Source organism: Amaranthus tricolor, chromosome 3, assembly GCF_026212465.1.
Source record: "Amaranthus tricolor cultivar Red isolate AtriRed21 chromosome 3, ASM2621246v1, whole genome shotgun sequence".
Taxonomy (NCBI): domain Eukaryota; kingdom Viridiplantae; phylum Streptophyta; class Magnoliopsida; order Caryophyllales; family Amaranthaceae; genus Amaranthus; species Amaranthus tricolor.
Window position 1 is genome coordinate 7,535,172 of NC_080049.1, and position 19,362 is coordinate 7,554,533.

The window sequence follows — 19,362 nt, forward strand, 5'->3', positions numbered from 1 at the left end:
ATATTCAAGTAGATCTCATGCCAGCTTTACTGCAGTTGTTAGAAATCAAAATCATATTTTAATTATTTTCTTTCTTTCTGTGAATGTTAAGAGAAATACATAATTGAGGTGCAATTACAACCCATTTCTGAAGAGCTTTTCTAAAATCTTTTTAGCTCCCAAAATTATGGCTTCAAAACTTGTTATAATTGTGGTTTTGCTCCTTAATATCATTGCTTTTGGCCTTGCTGTCAATGCTGAACGAAGACGAAATACTGTAAGTCTATCTATTTCTTGTCCTTCATGTTTTGTATGAATTATGTTGTGACTACCATTGTTCGAACTTATCTGATGGAATGATGATTTTAACGGGAAATGTTTCAATAGTGTTTGTTTATCTCAAATAAGCCGGATCTCGTAGATTTTTCATATCAGGATCCTTTTCTTAAATTTCCTAATCGTGTTCTTAATCATTAGTTGGTTTTGCCAAAAAACTGATTGAATCCTTACTGATCCACTTGAATTCGAGTTTAAGTCATACATTGCTGTAGATATTAAGTTTCGATATATAAATTCAGTTGATAGATATTGGAATGACTAGTATGATCCTTCATGCCGTGCATGTTAATGTCGTCCTACTCATATAAAGCTAACAAATCTTGAATTTTCGATTTTTTTTAGATCTTTGGTAGTTTTCCCATTGAGTTGGAATTATATAGCCTCATATAATTTGTGTTGTTATTCTTGAAGAACATCAACGAAAAGCTTAAGCCGATGGTTGAAATCTGGTTACTCCGTTTGAACCAAGAGCACCCAATTGTACTTTATAGAGATGCATGCAAATCTATAATACAAAGTTGAGTTCATATATTTAAGATCTCAACAATTGTACTAATTCCTTTTGGCCGCATCAGAGGATCTATATAGGCACTGAGATTATGTGTTTGATATCATTTTACATCTAAAGCTCAGTATTTAATCGATTTATAGTTGTAACAACGTACGTGTGCCCGATTTCTCTTCACAGGCCAAAATAATTTCAGACCGAAACACAAACTACAAGTACTGTCGATATGATTCAGACATTGCGACAGGATATGGACTTGGTGCATTTTTTTGTCTTATGGGGAGCCAAATACTTGTTATGACTGCCAGCCGATGCTTATGCTGTGGGAAGGGTCTGAACCCTGGAGGATCTAGGGCTTGTGCCATTACTCTTTTCATTTTCTGCTGGTAGTATATGTTATCCTAAACACACATCCTAGATTGCATTGTATATATATACGACACTACAAGAAAAATGACTTTGGGCAACAAATTTCCTATACTTGAAAACGTTGCCCATAGTATGAATTGACGCGCCCTATCGCCGTCGCCCAAAGTATAGGCGTCATTTTTTATATTATGTGGGCTTGTGTGACGTTCCCTATTTCCGTCGCCCAAACCGTACCTGGGGGCCACACTTTCAGGGGCGCCCAAAATGGCACCCTGGGCGACACACTAAGACGTTGCCCATATCAGTTATTACTCGCAGACATTCTTGTGTACGATAAGCTGACATTAGGCCATTACTGCAGGCTGTGTTTTATCATTGCTGAAGTGTGCTTATTAGCGGGTTCAGCAAGGAACGCGTACCACACAAAATACAAGGTCATCATCGGAAACAATAAGCTATCTTGTGAAACGTTAAGGAAAGGAGTCTTTGCAACAGGAGCTGCTTTTACTTTCTTCACAACCATTTTCTCTGAATTCTACTATGTTTCTTACTCAAAGGCAAGACAATGAGCCATGATTCAGTATAAAGATATTCATATAAAGAGTACATCATGGCCTTTTGGGGTTAGCAATAGCTTTGATGTGATGTTATACCTAGTCTTGCCTTGTATCATGGCTTTAGGAGTAAGCTGTGCAGAGATATCTTGTATAGAATATATTCTACATTTGTATTCAAACTTTATATCAGTTGGTTATGCAAGTTTATTTCATTTGTTTGTTGACTGTTAAATGGAGAAGACTATGTTGGGCAAATACTTCCTCTGTTGTTCTGGAATAGCATCATTTGACTCGAATATGTGATTGCTTTCTGAGATAAATAGTGCTATATCAAAGAGGCAAAAGGGAGTATTTGTGTTATTGTTTTGATTGCTTACCTACAATGACTTGACATTTTATGGATTAGAAACAATAAAAATTTTAAGTCTTTTATAATTAGAATATGTGTTCAAGGGAGGGGAGAGGAGGAGGGTTAGGGTTAAGATGGGGGAAGTCAAAAAGACTTGAATCGGTATTTATCCGACTTTAAAAATGAATTAACGTTGAAGCAAAAATCAATGTGCATACAAGATTAATTTCACCCAATCCAAAGCACCTGACTCAAAACGATCTGATGACGCAAATAAATATAAAACACCTTTAGAGAACGCTGGGAAGGGGAAGACAATGGGTGGAGGTGGGCTTTTTTTCGGAAAAAAAATTAAATTTCACGAACTTTCAATTTCATTCCTTCCTCCTAAAAATTTCTCTGAATTCACTCTCTTATCTCATTATGTTTTTCAGTTAAAATTCTAATTTCTTGCAATTGGAGATTCTGGATACAAGAATTTGACCACATAAATTACATCTACAAGTATTTTCAATCATCATATTTCGTTTTTTTCAAGGTTCGCACGACATGTATGACTTGGCGTATGTAAAGTTGCAAAAACATATTTTGGTCGACTTGATCTAGGTTGAGTCACAAATTTTTGCAACTCCTCCTATATTTTTTGAGTTCGTTAAATAGTTTTATGTTCCACAAAATGTTTAGAAGAATTCTTAGGGCAAAATTGTCAAAAAGAATGACAACGTAGTAAAAAAGATGGAGACATATAATAATGTCAAAAAAAATTCTTTCATATGAAGATTGAGGTTGAACATTAAATTTGCTCAATAAATTAAAGTTACTTAAATGAATTTATAAACAATATCCGTGAAGTTGGAGCTATACATCAATTTTTCAAAGGTTAATGACGATAAATTCTAAGTAATTCTAAAATTCAATTGTACACTGTGAATTATGATTTATCTAAATATAATTTGTAAGGAATTGATTTTTCTGACTAAATCATTTTTCTTCTGAATCTAAATAAAATTTTATCCAATTAAGTTTAAATAAAAGGAATTAATTTTACTCAAAATTTTTGAAGTATGAGAGTAACAATCATTTGTTGAATTGAAGTAAAATGAATAGAATTAAAAAGAGAACTCCAAGGGATGAAAAAAACTCTTTAAGTTTTTAAACCCTTTTTTATACCATAATTTAACAAGTATAAGGATGAAAGTTCAAATTACACTTTGGTTTGGCTTAACAATTTGTTTTGTTTTCCCAAACACAACCAAAAAATTATGGGTCCACTTATGTGGGCAGAATGAGGGACTAATTTTAATTTTTTTTAATTATTTTTAAATTGTGGGTCGGGTCGGAGGTCGCATCCATATGGCTGCCTGCCGTATAGGAGACTTATTAGAAGATGTATCGATTTATGGGCCCTTTTCTGTACTAATTTTAGACTTCTTACTAACTTTAGTTGTTTTGTAATTATTTTTAATTGTTGGTCGGGTCGGAGGTCGCACCCATATGGCTGTCTGCCGCATAGGAGACTTATAAGGAGATGTATTGATTTATAGGCCTTTTTCTGTATTAATTTTAGACTTCTAACTAAGTTTAAGTTTTTTGTAATTATTTTTAAATTGTGGGTCGGATCGAAGGTTGCAACTATATAGGCGCCGCATAAGAGACTTATCACGAGATATATTGACTTAGGGGCACCTTTCCTTACTAAGTTTACTTGTAACCCTGAGCGATTGCCCCTTAGACCTATCCCAGAACCAGGCGTGCAATCGAATTCACCAAAATCCATAGTTCAAATGTCCATATATAATACCAAATTCACCTATTGAGTAACATAGAATTCATAAGACACCAAAATACTTAAAAAACTGAATGATATCTCAAAAAAAAAATTCAAAAGATAAGAGGGATTAAAATTAAGAATTCACATATAAAGGAATTTAGTAAAATCGAAAAAACAAGTAAAATAAAAAATTAAATATAATATCAATAATAAAATTAAACATAATAAAAAAATCAAAAATCATTTATCTTTGAAATAAAATACAGAAGAAAAGATTGAAGCAACGAGCAACATCATATCTGAAAGTTGATAGGAGGTCGAATACTCTTTAAGGGGGTGTGAATAGAGAGTATGTCCGTTTAAAATTTTTTTCTGGAAGGTTAGCTCAAGAGATTGATTGACCTTTCAAAACTGTTTTCTGGGACAGTTTTAGGTCGATTTGTAAAACTATAACGTATGTGCGGAAAATAAACTTAAACAATACACACGATATGTTAACGAGGTTCGATTCTAAACAACATACTCTCGCCTATAGGTTCTCTTCCAACCCATAGGATTCAACGCCTTTTATTAATAGACTTTAAGACAACTAGAAGATCTCTCTATCTTCTCTCACCACGTTCTTCCCCTTGAAGAACGTCTTACAACTCCCTTAATAAAAGCAAATCCGAATCTCACAATAGAGATTACAAAGTTGAACACTTTGAAAAGTATTCTAAGTTAGGCATATTAATTTATGAAAATTCTAACTCTTTTTTTTTAACACTTAATCCTATTACAAATTGTAAGAGCATCACAATAGAGATTAAAAAGTTGAACACTTTGAAAAGTATTCTAAGTTAGGCATATTAATTTATGAAAATTCTAACTCTTTTTTTTTAACACTTAATCCTATTACAAATTGTAAGAGCTAGATGAACTAAGAATTACAACTCTTTTTGAATACTTAGAGAATACTAGATCTTATTTCAACAAGAAAAAATTGTAAGAAGAGGTGCAATCTTAATTCTTGAACGAAGCCTTGTATTTATATATGTCACGCCTCAACATATCCTTGAAGAGCAAGAAAGCTTCATCCGTCAATTTCGTTGATCTGGATAATCTATGTCAGTCTTCAAAATCTTGAGCTTTAACTTAAACTGACGTTGCACTGACAGCTCATATAATTTCGTCATTGTGTGTTGTAACTTATTATTATCAACCAATGTTGAAACTCTTTAATTAACATATCTTAACAACTTATTTAAATTCAAATATAAACCGTGTACTATTAATAACAAAACTTGTGTAGCTTGTACTTTAACACTCAATCATCTAAATATCTTAAACACACATTTTAAATTCAAATTTAAATTTAATAACAAATTTAACATAAAAGATAAAGCACATAATGTATTCAAACGTTTAAAATAAAACGTGTAATAATATATTCAAATATTCAAACATACTTTATTTTTAATTCAAACTTAATTTCAATATATTTTGACCTATTAAAATATTTCAAAGTTAATTTTAATAAACTTTGACCTATTAAAATATTTCAAATGATAATCACTAAAATAACCTTATCTTAAACATAATTATCTTAAAAGCATTTAAACTTATTTCAAAACTTATAAATTCAACCTTAAGATAAACTTAAGTCATTTAAACGTATTTCAATATCTCGGACTTAAAATATATATTAATTATTCACTTTATATTTAATGTGATTTTGGACCGTCTTAAACAACTAAATATAATTACTTAATTTATTGTTTAATTAATATGTGTTTTGAATTATCATCATTTAAAAGAGTTGAGTCTTCAATATCAACAATGAGCTTGTAAAAACATGAAATTAACCAGCCACTTAACCTAAATTACTTGAATTTAATGCGAAAGCTTAATATTTATATTGGGCTACTACCTCTATATTATTAATTACTATCTGCTATACATTTATCAAGAATTTAACTATCAAGAAATTGGATTAATTACAAGTATTATAGAATTTAAAACAATTTAAAATCATAAATTTAATTCGATAGAATTTGTTTGTAAATTTGATGATTCAAAAATTTTAAACTAACTTAAAAGTCAACCTACAAATTTGAAATCAATTAATTCAAAACAATAAACAACCAATAGCACAAGCACCATACATTTCAAAACTAAATCACATCGTGGGTGGGTTCTTTCCTCAATCAATATGAAACAATTGTTAAAACTTAGAGAGATAAGGAGATAGTAGAATGAGTAAAAGTTAGAAGATAGAGATGTTTTTACTCATTGGTGTGATTTTAACATTGGTGAACTTTCATATTTATAGGCAAGTTCATCTATATTTACATTGAATGCATTCACATTAGGGTAAATTCATTCATTACCTTTCACACTATATTCATTAATTACCTTTCACACTATAACTCAACACTCCCCCTTGAATGCATTCTAATTATGTAAAAAAAGAGTAAAATATTATTACAATATTTCTATTTAATACTGCCTCGTTAAAAACCTTGTCAGGAAAAACCCAATGGGATAAAAACCTGAACGAAGGGAAAAAGAGTGCAGTAAATGTGATTCTCCCCTGAGTTAAACAGATATCTCGTAGATGACACATTCCAATTTTATATACAAGTTGCTCAAATCTCTTTGATGGAAGGGACTTTGTGAATAGATCTGCAAGATTTTCACTTGATTGAATTTGTTTGACTTTTACTATTTTGTACTTCTAGAGGTCATATGCAAAGAAAAGTTTTGGTGCTATGTGTTTGGTTCTATCCCCTTTTATGAAGCCTTCACTAACTTGTTCAATGCAACCGGTATTATCTTCAAAAATTACAGTTGGAGAATTTATTATCGAGTTTATCCCACATTCTTCTTGAATGTGACCAATTACTGACCTTAACCAAACACATTCTCTACTTGTTTCATAAAGGGCGATCAATTCTGCATGGTTTGATGATGTAGCTGTCAGTGTCTGTTTCATGGATCTCCAAGATATTGCGGTACCTCCATATGTGAATACATATCCATTTTGTGATTTAGCCTTATGGGGATCTGATAAGTATCCAGCATCTGCATATCCAACAAGAGTAGCATCTTGCTTTGATCTATAAAATAGTCCAAGATCTTTAGTTCCTCGAAGGTAGCGCAACAAATGTTTTATTCCACTCCAATGTCTCTTTGTTGGTGAATTGCTATATCTAGCTAATAAATTAACAGGGAAAGCAATATCAGGTCTTGTATTATTAGCTAGATACATCAGAGCTCCAATTGCGCTTAAATATAGCACTTCAGGGCCAAGAATCTCCTCATCTTCTTCACAAGGTCGAAATGGATCATCTTTTGGTTTTAATGATCGCACTATCATTGGAGAGCTCATCGGATGAGCTTTGTTCATATGAAATCTTTTTAGGACCTTTTCTGTATAGTTGGATTGGTGCACAAAGATTCCACCCCTTAAGTGCTCCATTTTTAATCCAAGGCAAAACTTTATTTTCCCAAGATCTTTCATTTCAAATTCTTTCATCAAATATTTTGCAGTTTGTTCAAGCTCTTTGGGAGTTCCAATGATATTTAAATCATCAACATAAACTGCAATTATAGAAAATCCTTATTGAGTCCGTTTCATAAATACACAAGGACTAATTTGATCATTTGTGAATCCTTCTTTCAGGAGATATTCACTAAGACGGTTATACCACATTCTTCTAGATTGTTTTAGTCCATAAAGTGACCTTTTCAGCTTTATAGAAAACATTTCTCGTAATTGGTGGTTTTCTGGCAACTTAAGTCCTTCAGGGACTTTCATATAAATGTTTGTATCAACTGAACCATATAAATATGCGGTCACAACATCCATAAGTCGCATTTGCAAACTATTTGAGACAGTTAGACTTATCAAGAATCTTAGTGTAGTCACATCTACTACTGGAGAATACGTTTCTTCATAATCAATCCCTAGTCTTTGGGAAAAACCTTGTGCTACAAGTCGTGCCTTATATCTAACCACTTCATCTTTTTCATTTCTTTTTCTTACAAACACCCATTTATAGTCGACCGGTTTTATACCATTTGGTGTTTGGGTAATTTGTCCAAAAACTTCTCGTTTTTCAAGTGACTTTAATGCTGCTTGAATAGCATCTTTCCATTTTGGCCAATCATTCCTACGCCGACATTCTTGTATCGTTCTTGGTTCTATATCATTTTCATCAAGTGTTATTTCGGTGGCGATTGAATGAGCAAGTGCTTCATTAACAATAACACTCTTTCGATTTATTTGCCTTTTAGTTGAAATGTAATTAATCGAAATTTCATTGTTATCTTTAATATCATTATTTTCTTCTTCTTTGAGATTTTCATCCTCATCTCCAAAACTTATTTCGTTATAATTCATTGAAGAAGTAATATTGATAACATTTGCCATTTCATTCAACCTTTTGGATTTTCTTTGTTTCAAATCCTTTGAACTTCCACGCTTCCGGCGTGCAATAGATTCATTTTCAATGGCTTTGTTATCAGTGGGAATTTCAATTCGTGCCGGAACATTTGCGGTAGGAATATATGATTTTGTCACTTGCTTTGTTTCTACAAATGCATCAGGTAATCTGTTTGCAGTATATTGATTATGGACAATTTTTCTAACTTCTTATTCAGAAGCATTTGTTTTTGGATCATATATTTTCAAATGCATTGCATTCCATGTGAGATCTATTTCCTTCTTATTTGGGTCCACTTTCTCTCCCCCTAAGGATGGGAGTACTGTCTCATTAAAATGACAATCTGCAAATCTAGCATTAAATAAATCACCAGTCATTGATTCTAAATATTTGATAATTGATGGGCATTCAAATCCAACATAAATTCCCATCCTTCTTTGTGGACCCATTTTTGTACGTTGGGGTGGCGCAATAGGGACATATACTGCACATCCAAATATTTTCAAGTGTGATATATTTGGTTCTCGACCATGCACTAATTGCTGTGATGAATATTTATGATAAGCACTTGGTCTCATTCTTATCAATGACGATGCATATATTATTGCATGGCCCCACGCAGATGACGGCAATTTCGACCTCATTAATAATGGTCTTGCTATTAATTGGAGTCTTTTAATCGATGATTCAGCCAGACCATTTTGAGTATGAACATGAGCTACTAGATGTTCTACGTCAATTCCAATTAACGTGCAATAATCATTAAAAGTTTGAGATGTAAATTCTCCGGCTTTGTCAAGCCTTATTCGCTTAACTGTATAATCTGAAAATTGATTTCTTAATCGAATGATTTGAGCAAGTAATTTCGCAAATGCCACATTTCTAGTTTGTAGGAGACTTACATGTAACCATCGTGTTGAGGCATCAATCAATACCATAAAATATCTAAATGGCCCGGAAGCAGGATTAATTGGCTCACATATATCTCCATGAATTCTTTCTAGAAATTTACGAGTTTCAGTAGCAATTTTATTTAAAGATGGTCTAATTATCAAATTTCCTTGTGAGCTTGCAGAACATGATAATTCATTTGGTTGGGGAATTCTCGTTTTCTTCATTGGATGTCCAATTGAATTTTCAATAATTTTTCGCATCATTCCCACACCAGGATGACCTAATCGGTCATGCCATAAATTCATCATTTCTTTATTATCTAACTTCTGGTTAGACACCATGTTTATCTCAACCGGTTTTATATTAATGCGATATAATCCCGATGATTATGCTGGTAATTTTTCATAAATGCTTTTCTTGCCGCATTTTTCAGATGTGATGCATAAATATTCAGTATGATTTTCGATCATTGTTTCTAAATGATAACCATTTTGGCGTACATCTTTAAAACTTATGAGATTTCGTCGAGATTTACTCGAATATAAAGCATCATTAATTACTAGTTTTGTCCCATTATGAAGTATTATTTGAGCTTTTCCATATCCTTCTATTAGTGTAGTAGTTCCAGAGATTGTGGTGACATCTGCTTTCACCATCTTCAACTCAGAAAAGTATTCTTTGTGCTTTAGGATGGTGTGAGTTGTTCCATTATATAGGAGCATTGATATTTGAATCCATTTTCAAACTGATCCATATCTTCATATTAAATAAATAGATAGTTAAAATAAAATTTCATTAACGTTAGATGATATCAATACATAAAAAGGAGATTGTATATAAAAACGAAATACAATTAAATAAGCACCACAATATTGTTAAGAAAAATTCAAATATCTTCGTCATATTCTTTATCATTTTCATCGCCATCTAAATAGAAGTCTGAAAGGTTAAGATTAGACATTAACGTGCTTGCTTTATTATAAGGATCGACATTAGGCATTGAGGTGCTTGCTTCATTAAAGTTTGCTTCCACACCTTTTTCCCTTTTTATTTTGGGAAGCTAGATACAGCTCCACCAAATGTTTGGCAGTACGACATGTACGTGCCCAATGCCCTGTCATGCCACATTTGTAACAAATACTTTCTTTTCCTTCTTGATGGCTATTTTTATTGTGATATCCAACTTGTTTTCCCCTTCGAGAATTATTATTGTAATGACCATTTTGATAATTTTGGGGAAAGTGGCCTCTACCGAATCCTTGAAACTTTCTACCATGTCCATTAAAATTTCCACAACCTTGTCCTCGTCCTCTTCCTCGAAAATTTCCGCGTCCTCTACCACGGTTATTATAATTTCCACGGCTTTTATTTTCAACAGCATGTGCTTCAGGCACATGTGTATTAGTAGAGTGTGTCTCACGGATAGCTTGAGATCCAATAGGTCTCATATTATGATTTTTCCAGACAAGATCATTATGTTGTTCAGCCAGTGAGAGTACTACACTCAGATCTGAATATCTTTTGAAATTTCTTTCCCTATATTGTTGTTGCAGAATAATGTTTGATGGATGAAAAGTAGATAATGTGAGTTCAATCATTTCTGCATCAGTCACCGGTTGCTCACAATATTTCAACATTGACGCAATTCAGTATAATGTTGAATTGTACTCATTGAGAGTCTTAAAATCAGAAAATCTTAAATTCTTCCACTCATGGCTAGCTTGTGGAAGAAGCACCCTTTTGTGGTGATCAAATCTTTCAACAAGAGAGTCCCACAATGTTTTGGGATCTTTTATGAATAAATATTCAGATTTAAGGCTATCATGAATATGATGCCTCAAGAGGACTAAGGCTTTGGCCTTTTCTTGATTTGTAGCTACCTTTATTTTGGTAGCTTGAGTTCCATCTATTTGATATTTTTCTTTTACTTCCAATACAGTATGTTCAAGTCCTTGAGCTTCTAAGTTCATGATGGCATCTTCTTTCCATTCTAAGAATTTTTGTCCAGTTAAGTCTAATATGTTGAATAGTCTTTTGGTAATTTTTGTCATACTTGTTACATAATATATAATTGTTTTGTAAGTATATGACAATGCAATAATTCTTATATTTTCATAATAATAAACCATTAGAAAAAATTATGATGTTTTAATTTCATAATCTTCTCCCCTTGGTTTATTATTATGAATTTGTTGTAGATAATAAATTTAGGATTTAATAAAGAACAAGAGAAATAATAATAATAATAATAATAATAATAATAATAATAATAATAAGGAGAAGAACGAAAAAAAAAATTAAAGACAATAAATGCTAAGGAGAGTAAGAAAATAGTATTTACATAATATAATAATAATAATTTATCATACAAAATGCACTAACAAACAAAAGAAAATATAACAAAGAAAATCATGTGCATTTTGTTTCTTCTTCTTCAAAATAAATTACTTCTTCATAATTATTATAATTCCTAATACTATAAGAAGGACCACCAAACCCATAATTAAGGAGATATATAATTTGAGTTTGACAAAATTTTCTTCAAATCTAAAAGTATGGGAGGAGGAAGAAGATGGATTGTTTTTGTAATGGTGGTACATTGTCGGTGGAAGGAAGAAGGAGAAGGAGGGTTTTTGATGTAAAGAGTAAAGTTGAAAGGATAAGGGGTATGTGGTAAAAAAAATTGAGGTAATCCAATTTTAAAGAGGGTTATCCCAAATTGTACAATATACCGTATTATTTTTGTATACTTAAAAGAAATACGTAAAGTAAAAGGTAAATAAAAAAATGCACATGGATATAAATGCAAATACTGCAAAAAAAAAAATGCACATATAAATATACGAGAATAAAAAATAATACTAACCGTCCATTTAGGCGGTAAAAGAAAAACAATTAGCCAGCCATATAGGCGATTTAAAGAATAACAAAAGAAATAAATAATACTAACCGTCTATTTAGGCGGTAAAAAAAAAGTTAACCAGCCATATAGGCGGTATAAAATAAAATAATAACAAAAGCAATAAAGTGTCCTTGTCATCCGTAAAGGTGACGTATTGTCCAATAAATTATTTTATGGGTCATTTAAATTTATCTTGCAACGTTTAGTACTTGTTTCACCTTCATCATCTTTGGTTCTTTTATTACTTGGTGAGGGTTTATTTTCAGTTGATGTTGTTGGGGCATTATTAGTTGGTTGTTTTGATGAATTATTTGTTGGTCGTACCGGTGGAATATTAGTCGGTGGAACTAGTGAATTATTAGCTGGTCGTACATGTGAATTACAAGTTGGTGGTACTGGTGGACCAATAGTACTGGGATTATTATGTCGGAGCTGATTTAAATCAGTCCTTGCTGGGTTTGTAGTGAAGGGTATGAAATTATGCTCAATTATAAAATATAAAAATGTGTTGGAAACACCTTGGATGATGATGTTGATACCATTTGATTGCTGGTCCATTTGTGGATACCGATGAAGAAAAATGCTTAATTAGGTTTTAAAAATATTACTTTCTTGATTATTAAGGGTAGAGCTGGTGCTGATAACGTGTTAAAAATTAGAGAGATAAGGAGAAAGTAAAATGAATAAAAGTTAGAAGATAGAGATGTTTTTACTCATTAGTGTGATTTTTACATTAGTGAACTTCTATATTTATACGCAAGTTCATCTATATTTACATTGAATGCATTCACATTAGGGTAAATTCATTAATTACCTTTCACACTATATTCATTAATTATCTTTTACACTATATCTCAACAACAATTACATTGTTGATTGCTAATATTTGTGCTTTCAGTCATGTAATTTATTTTTTTATTTTTTATCTTTTTAGATAGCGCGTCCCACAACTATTGAGCTGATTTTATATGGTCCGCTATCAATAACAATAAACGATTTTTTACCGAAAATTCCGATTCAAAGACACTTATTTAAAAGATCTTTTTTTGAATTACAAGTTTTATGTTTAATGCTTTTGCAAAATACAACCTTGATATTTTTTTTGCATATTACAACCTCTAAAGTAGCCTTTTAACCAGTATTCAAGCCAAGTGACCGGTTCCGTACAAATTTAATTGTTGACCACAATTTTTTTACCTTTGACTTTTTTTTGTTTTATTTTTATTTTTGTGAGTTTTTTTTTTTTTCTCAATTAATTCCTTTCTTCTTCATTCAACCTATTGGATCTGATTCAAGGACAAGTTCTCCAAGTCCTCCATTGTTCATCCATCTTCATTAATAAATATTTCTAAATTACTCCCTTTCTCAAGGAACCCTAAATTCCCAATTGAAAGCACTAGTGACTTCATTTGTTTCTGGTAGTTTGGTAAGTATTAATTCTACAAATTTCGGCATTAAAATGTTCTAATTTCACCAATTAAGGGAATGGAACATTTTTGGATAAATTCTGTTTAGGGGTGAATCAAAGAACCCAAAAAGAAGGTAGATGTGCATTGATATTAATTTGGTAATTAATTTTTCCATGAGAACTTACAGATTGAGATATAATGCGCTCAAGAACAAGTTGAGAAGTTGCAGAAGAAACAAAAGAAAGGAGGGAATGAGATAGCGCTTTCGAGAGTTGAAGAGCTGGTAAACTCCATGATCTTGACAGAAATTCCATGGGACGTAACCTGGGACTTTCAGGCAGTTTATTCATACTTCTGTTAAGATTTTCTTTTTCACTTATTAACATTGGGTTAGTAATTGTATCCTCCATTTTTTCAGAGAGGCTTAGCTTAGCTTAGCTTGCTGAATGCTGATCTCTTAGTCTCTCACTAGTGTTTAGTGTTTTCTTGGTGACTTGAATAAACAGAGGTTGGTTCCTTTAACCTTTCACAAAATCCAATTTCCAAAATTTTTTTTGAAAGTATAAATTTTTTTATCTTGGTGGGTTTTTTTTTTTTTGATAAATGGGAGAAAAATAAGAACAAGTAAAAATAGTTGAAGATTCAAAGAATTCTTCTGTTAAGGTTGAAAGAGCGAAAACTGAAGAAACCCAAGAAAATAAAATGGGTATTGCTGATTCTGTTGTTAGAAGATTCATTGGATTCTTTTCTTGTTCATCTTCCAATTCCTTCCGCTTCTTTGTGTTCTTTGTTATGTTTTTGGTAAAAAGATTGTTTCTTTGAAGATTATACGATGTTTTATCAATTCGATGTACAATTTGATTTGGTTGTTGATTTTTTTGATTTGATATGGGTTATTGGGTTAAATCCATGGATAAGAGAAATCATCCGAACCCGCTGCAGCAATCGATGGACTTTGAGTTGTTTCTGTAAAAAGAGGAAGGTGATTGGGATTGAAGAGGAGAAAGAGGAGGGGTTTTGGATTTAAGTTTTGTTGGGGTTTACCATTTACCAATGGTGGTTTTAAAAGTATATGGGTTAATGGGTTAAATGATACTCCTTATGTCTAAAAGTCCTATTTGACTTTTTACGAATTTTAAGGTGAGTTAAAATGAGACCCTTAGGATAAGAGAGAGTGATGTTATGAGTTTTTAAAAACTTAATTAGGGAATTAATGATTTCCTCCAAATTTGAATGTATTTGTTGGAATATTAAAATGGTGAATATTTTTCACCTTTAAAAGTGGATAATTTTTTTAGTAGCCGAAAATTACATAATTCGGGTTAATTACCTAAAATACATACGTCTTACAATTACAATACACAGCTAGTCCGAAAAAAAAAATTACATAGTTCAATTACTTAATCTCGACCAGCCTTCTCAAATCTTCAATAGCCTAAGTGTAGTTCAAATCTTTGTTGATCATGTGGGTGCGGATTTTTTTCCGATCTTCGACTTTAGATTTTCAACGTTAACCAAAAAAAATCGATGCATTAACTTCTCATAAATTGTCACGGTATGGTAAACAACCAAAATTTCATTTTTGTATTAAAATCATCATTGCATGATCCCGTTGTAAATCAAAAATCAAATTGGATGTCTAAAAAAATACAGAGATCAAGCGCCAAAATAAAAACAGAAACCCAAACAGCAAACACAAAACAGATCAAGCGTCAAAATGAAAACAGAAACCCAAACAATAAACACAAAATGAATATAGGCGCCAAAATGAAACAGAAACCCAAACAACAAACACAAAATGAATATAGGTGCCAAAATGAAAACAGAAACCCAAACAGCAAATACAAAATAAAAACAGAAACACAACAACATTTTAACATTGGCGCCATTAATGAAAATAGCACACAAGGGGGACTATGTCATAAATACTCAGTGACTCAATGACATTAATTACACCCACAAGCAACAAAAAATGGCAGGAATCAAGAATTTGTCCAGCCAACAAAAAACACAAATCATGCAAAAATTATTGACCAAATTAAATAAAAATGGAAAACCGATACTTGGTACAATTAATGAAATTGCAACAGAGTACGAAGTGCCTAGGAAAACAATCACGAGATTATGGCAGGAAGTTCAGAAGTAAAGGGAAAACAACAACACAGCCATCAATCTCAACAACAAGAGGATTGGGAGACAAGCTGTAATAACTCGTATTTAGCTTGAAAAAGGATTGATAGACTACTCATATCAACATGGTGCATCTTCTTTTCATGGGAGCTCATTTGCTAAGAACTCCATAGTTAAGCGTGCTTGGTATGGAGCAATCTTAGGATGGGTGACCTCTTGGGAAGTATTCTCGGGTGCGTACGAGTGAGGCCAAAGTGCACTGGAAAGACTTGTGTTGGTTTGATGAGGAGAAGTTCAAGTCCATCAAATTTGAACTCAAAAGGGACTCAACATTCAGTGGCAAAGCAAATGAAAGTTTCACAGTCAACTATATGCAGGTGGAAGAAGGATAGAATAATTAGAAAGCATACAAACGCAATTAAACCCACACTGAATGATAACAACAAACTACACAGGTTAAGTTTTGCATTATCTAAGTTGTAATATGATGAAAACAATGATTCTTTCCAATTTAAACCACATACTAACATTGTTCACATTGATGAAAAACATTTTTATCTAACCCGAGAATCACAGACTTACTATCTGGCATTAGGTGAAGTAGAACCACATCGTGAATGTCAATCCAAACGATTCATCCCAAAAATAATGTTTATGTTTGCTGTTGCAAATCCAATTTATTTAACTAATGGTGATGTGTTTTTTGATGGTAAGATAAGGATATGGCCTTTTATTACTCAAGAGCTTGCCAAAAGGAACTCAAAGAATAGATTGAAGGGGGGAATTGCAGACCAAACCAATACAGTCAATAACCAAAGAGCACATGAGATCAATGCTCATCACTAATGTCCTGCCCACAATAAGAGCTAAGTGGCCACACGGAATGTCAAAGCATATTTTCATTCAACAAAATAATGCAAAGCCACACATAGCACATAATGACAAATTCATAGAGGAGGCAATGAAAGATGATTTCTTTATATAACTTGTACAACAACCACCAAATTCACCTGACATGAATGTACTAGACCTAGGTTTTTTAGGTCAATTCAGGCTTTGCAATAATAGAAAGCAGCCTACAATGTACCATAATTACTAAGTGCTGTGAACAATGCCTTTGACAATTTAAGTGCACAATGTTTGAGATTTGTATTCATTACATTACAAGCTTGCATGATTGAAACCATGAAAAGGCAAGGGGTATTGACTACCACATCCCACACATGAACAAAAAAAAGACTGCTAGGGAGGGGACATTGCCTGACTATCTTAGTGTGGACAAACAACTAGTGGTTGAACCTCTTCAACATTTATTCATAAGAATCGGTTTAGAGAAAATGAACCAATTAGTTGACATGATAGGGTATGAAGGGGTCTTAATGAAGCCCAAAATAATGATGCACAATAGTAATACCACAGAACTGGAACCAGAAACTAACAATATCACTTAATTTTTTGTAAAGGAAGGGCAATAGGAAGCACAAACAGAACAAGAACCAATGAACAGCAAATGCAAAACCCAAAACAACAGAAAGGAAAAACCACTTACCATGTGAAGCGTAAAACTCATGTATTTTTTGGACAAATTTTTGAGATCTTGAAAACGGGATATAAACAACAAGTTTAAAAATTTTGATGTTGTTTAAAATGAAACATTTGTACTCATTTTTACAGTAATGAAAAAAATGGTTATTTGTTACAAAACTCTCAGATTATTATTAGTGTGAAATCATTAAGCAAAAAACGAACATCTTTGCGCTTAAAGTTTAGGAAAACAATCCAAACCCTTAGTCCTTTGTTCGTTTTTTTAGTAAAAAATAAATGTGCTCTCAAAAAATAAATCATTGAGCAAATGAAAAATGCATCGACAAACCCTAAATCAGAAAAATCATTATCAGCCATAACACACCTACAGGAACAGAAACATACTCGAAAATGGCCCAAGTTTGTCAAGCCAATCTTCATCCTCACAATCAGTGTTAGAGAAAACAACATCAAGAGAAGAGTACTCACGATCTGGATAAAGATCAGGCTCAGGAGTGTAAATGGGTTCACCTTCAGAGTCTAGTTCTCTACCCCATTTTGGATCTGTTTCAACTGAAGAGTTTAATAGAGGTGATTTGGGGATTTTGAGAGGGGAAACATCAGATGAAATTAGCTTCTCCAAAGGTGAGTTAATGGCGGTTTTAGGGTTCTTGAGAGGTGAGGTTGTTGGAGTCTTAGGGTTTTCCATGAACACAGCTAAGAGAGAGAAGACAACGAAGAACAGAAGGGGTAGAAGAGATTAGAAGGAGAGAACAAAAGTGACCCAAATACACGAAGAAGAAAGCAGGAAACCCAGATCTAGGGTTTGAAGAACAATGGAGGATTAGCTTGAGAAAGAAGATGACGAGGAAGATAAAGGGAAATGGGTAAACAGGCATGGGGTGAGTAGGTTAGGGTTTAAAAAGGGAGGGAGTGATTAAATAGGGTTTAGATTAGGATTGTTTAATTGATTGTTTACGGAAAAAAGAGAGTAAATTAGTTGAGTTTAATAAGGGTATAAATGTAAATAAATTAAGTGAAGTAAGGGTATAAGGGTAAAAAATCTATGCCAAAAATGAAAATGGGACATTTAGAGTGACTTGACCCTAAATGGAAATGGGACATTTATGAATAGGAGGGAGTAGAAAAGAAGAAATTAAATGAGATAAAAAAAAAAAATTAAAACTCAAAAAAAAAAAAACCAAAAACAAAGAGTCAAAGGTAAAAATGTGGTCAACGGTTAAAATTATACGGAACCGATCACTTGGCTTGAATATTAGTCAAAAGTGTAGGACTAAAAAATATCAGTAAAATATTTTATTTTATATTTTATATTATTCTGATTTAAGTTCTTTAATCATAATATTCTGTAATATTTAGTTTCTTTATTAGATGATCAAATGATGTATAAATAGAGGTGTTCCTCTCATTGAATAATTAATACAAATCTAGTTTCACCATATTAAACCCAAACCGAATTTCACACTATGAATTTCTTCATGGTATCAGAGCCAATAGTGTTTTCCGGGGACCGGTGATCAGCCACAACATTCATCATTAACCAGAAAAATCAAAACCAAACTAAACTAAAAAAAACCAGTTTAAAATCAAACCAGAAAAAAAAAAACCCTTAGAAGATAATTTCTTTGGAACAAATGTTCCAAAGTATCCAAACATATAACCAAAAAATCCATACTTAGCCAAATGTTTCTGAAAAATTGAATTTTACAAATTACACCAAGTGGTGTAATGAAATTAAACAAGAAATAGCAGATTGGTGGCGGCTCAATCATAACATTGCCGCCCATTCAAAAAATAAAAGATTCTTAATGGAAACAAAACAATGCACAAATGATGTTATGGATACTTTACACCCTTGACACCACCATTGTCAATGCTGTTAAAAACCATACTACTAGTGCCCATGAATTGTACCTTTCTTGGGCCTATCACTGACGAAAGAGGAAGCGAAAAAAGAGAAGAAAATCGGTCAGAATCTCAACGTTCATCATTCCGGCGAAGTGATGAGTTTAAGAACGAAAAACTCGCCTCCAAAGCTCCGGTGAGTCACCGGAACGGTGGCAACATTGCTTTCGTCATTCCTTATCAAGAAAACCAACAAATAAGCATTCCAAATCCAAACCCCCAAAATCAGAAACCATCAACTAAAATGCAAGATTCAAAACCAAATCCAGAGAACCAAA

At 32.5% G+C, this 19,362-nt stretch overlaps 1 protein-coding gene across 1 annotated transcript; it reads left to right on the forward strand.

Moving 5' to 3' along the window:
• LOC130807328 (uncharacterized) lies at positions 1-2,034 on the forward strand. The gene is made up of 3 exons (XM_057672498.1): positions 1-256; positions 1,007-1,212; positions 1,557-2,034. Exons 1-3 carry the CDS (start codon positions 167-169, stop codon positions 1,762-1,764), a joined length of 504 nt encoding a protein of 167 aa, XP_057528481.1. The 5' UTR covers positions 1-166; the 3' UTR covers positions 1,765-2,034.
• Positions 2,035-19,362: the final 17,328 nt, after the last annotated feature.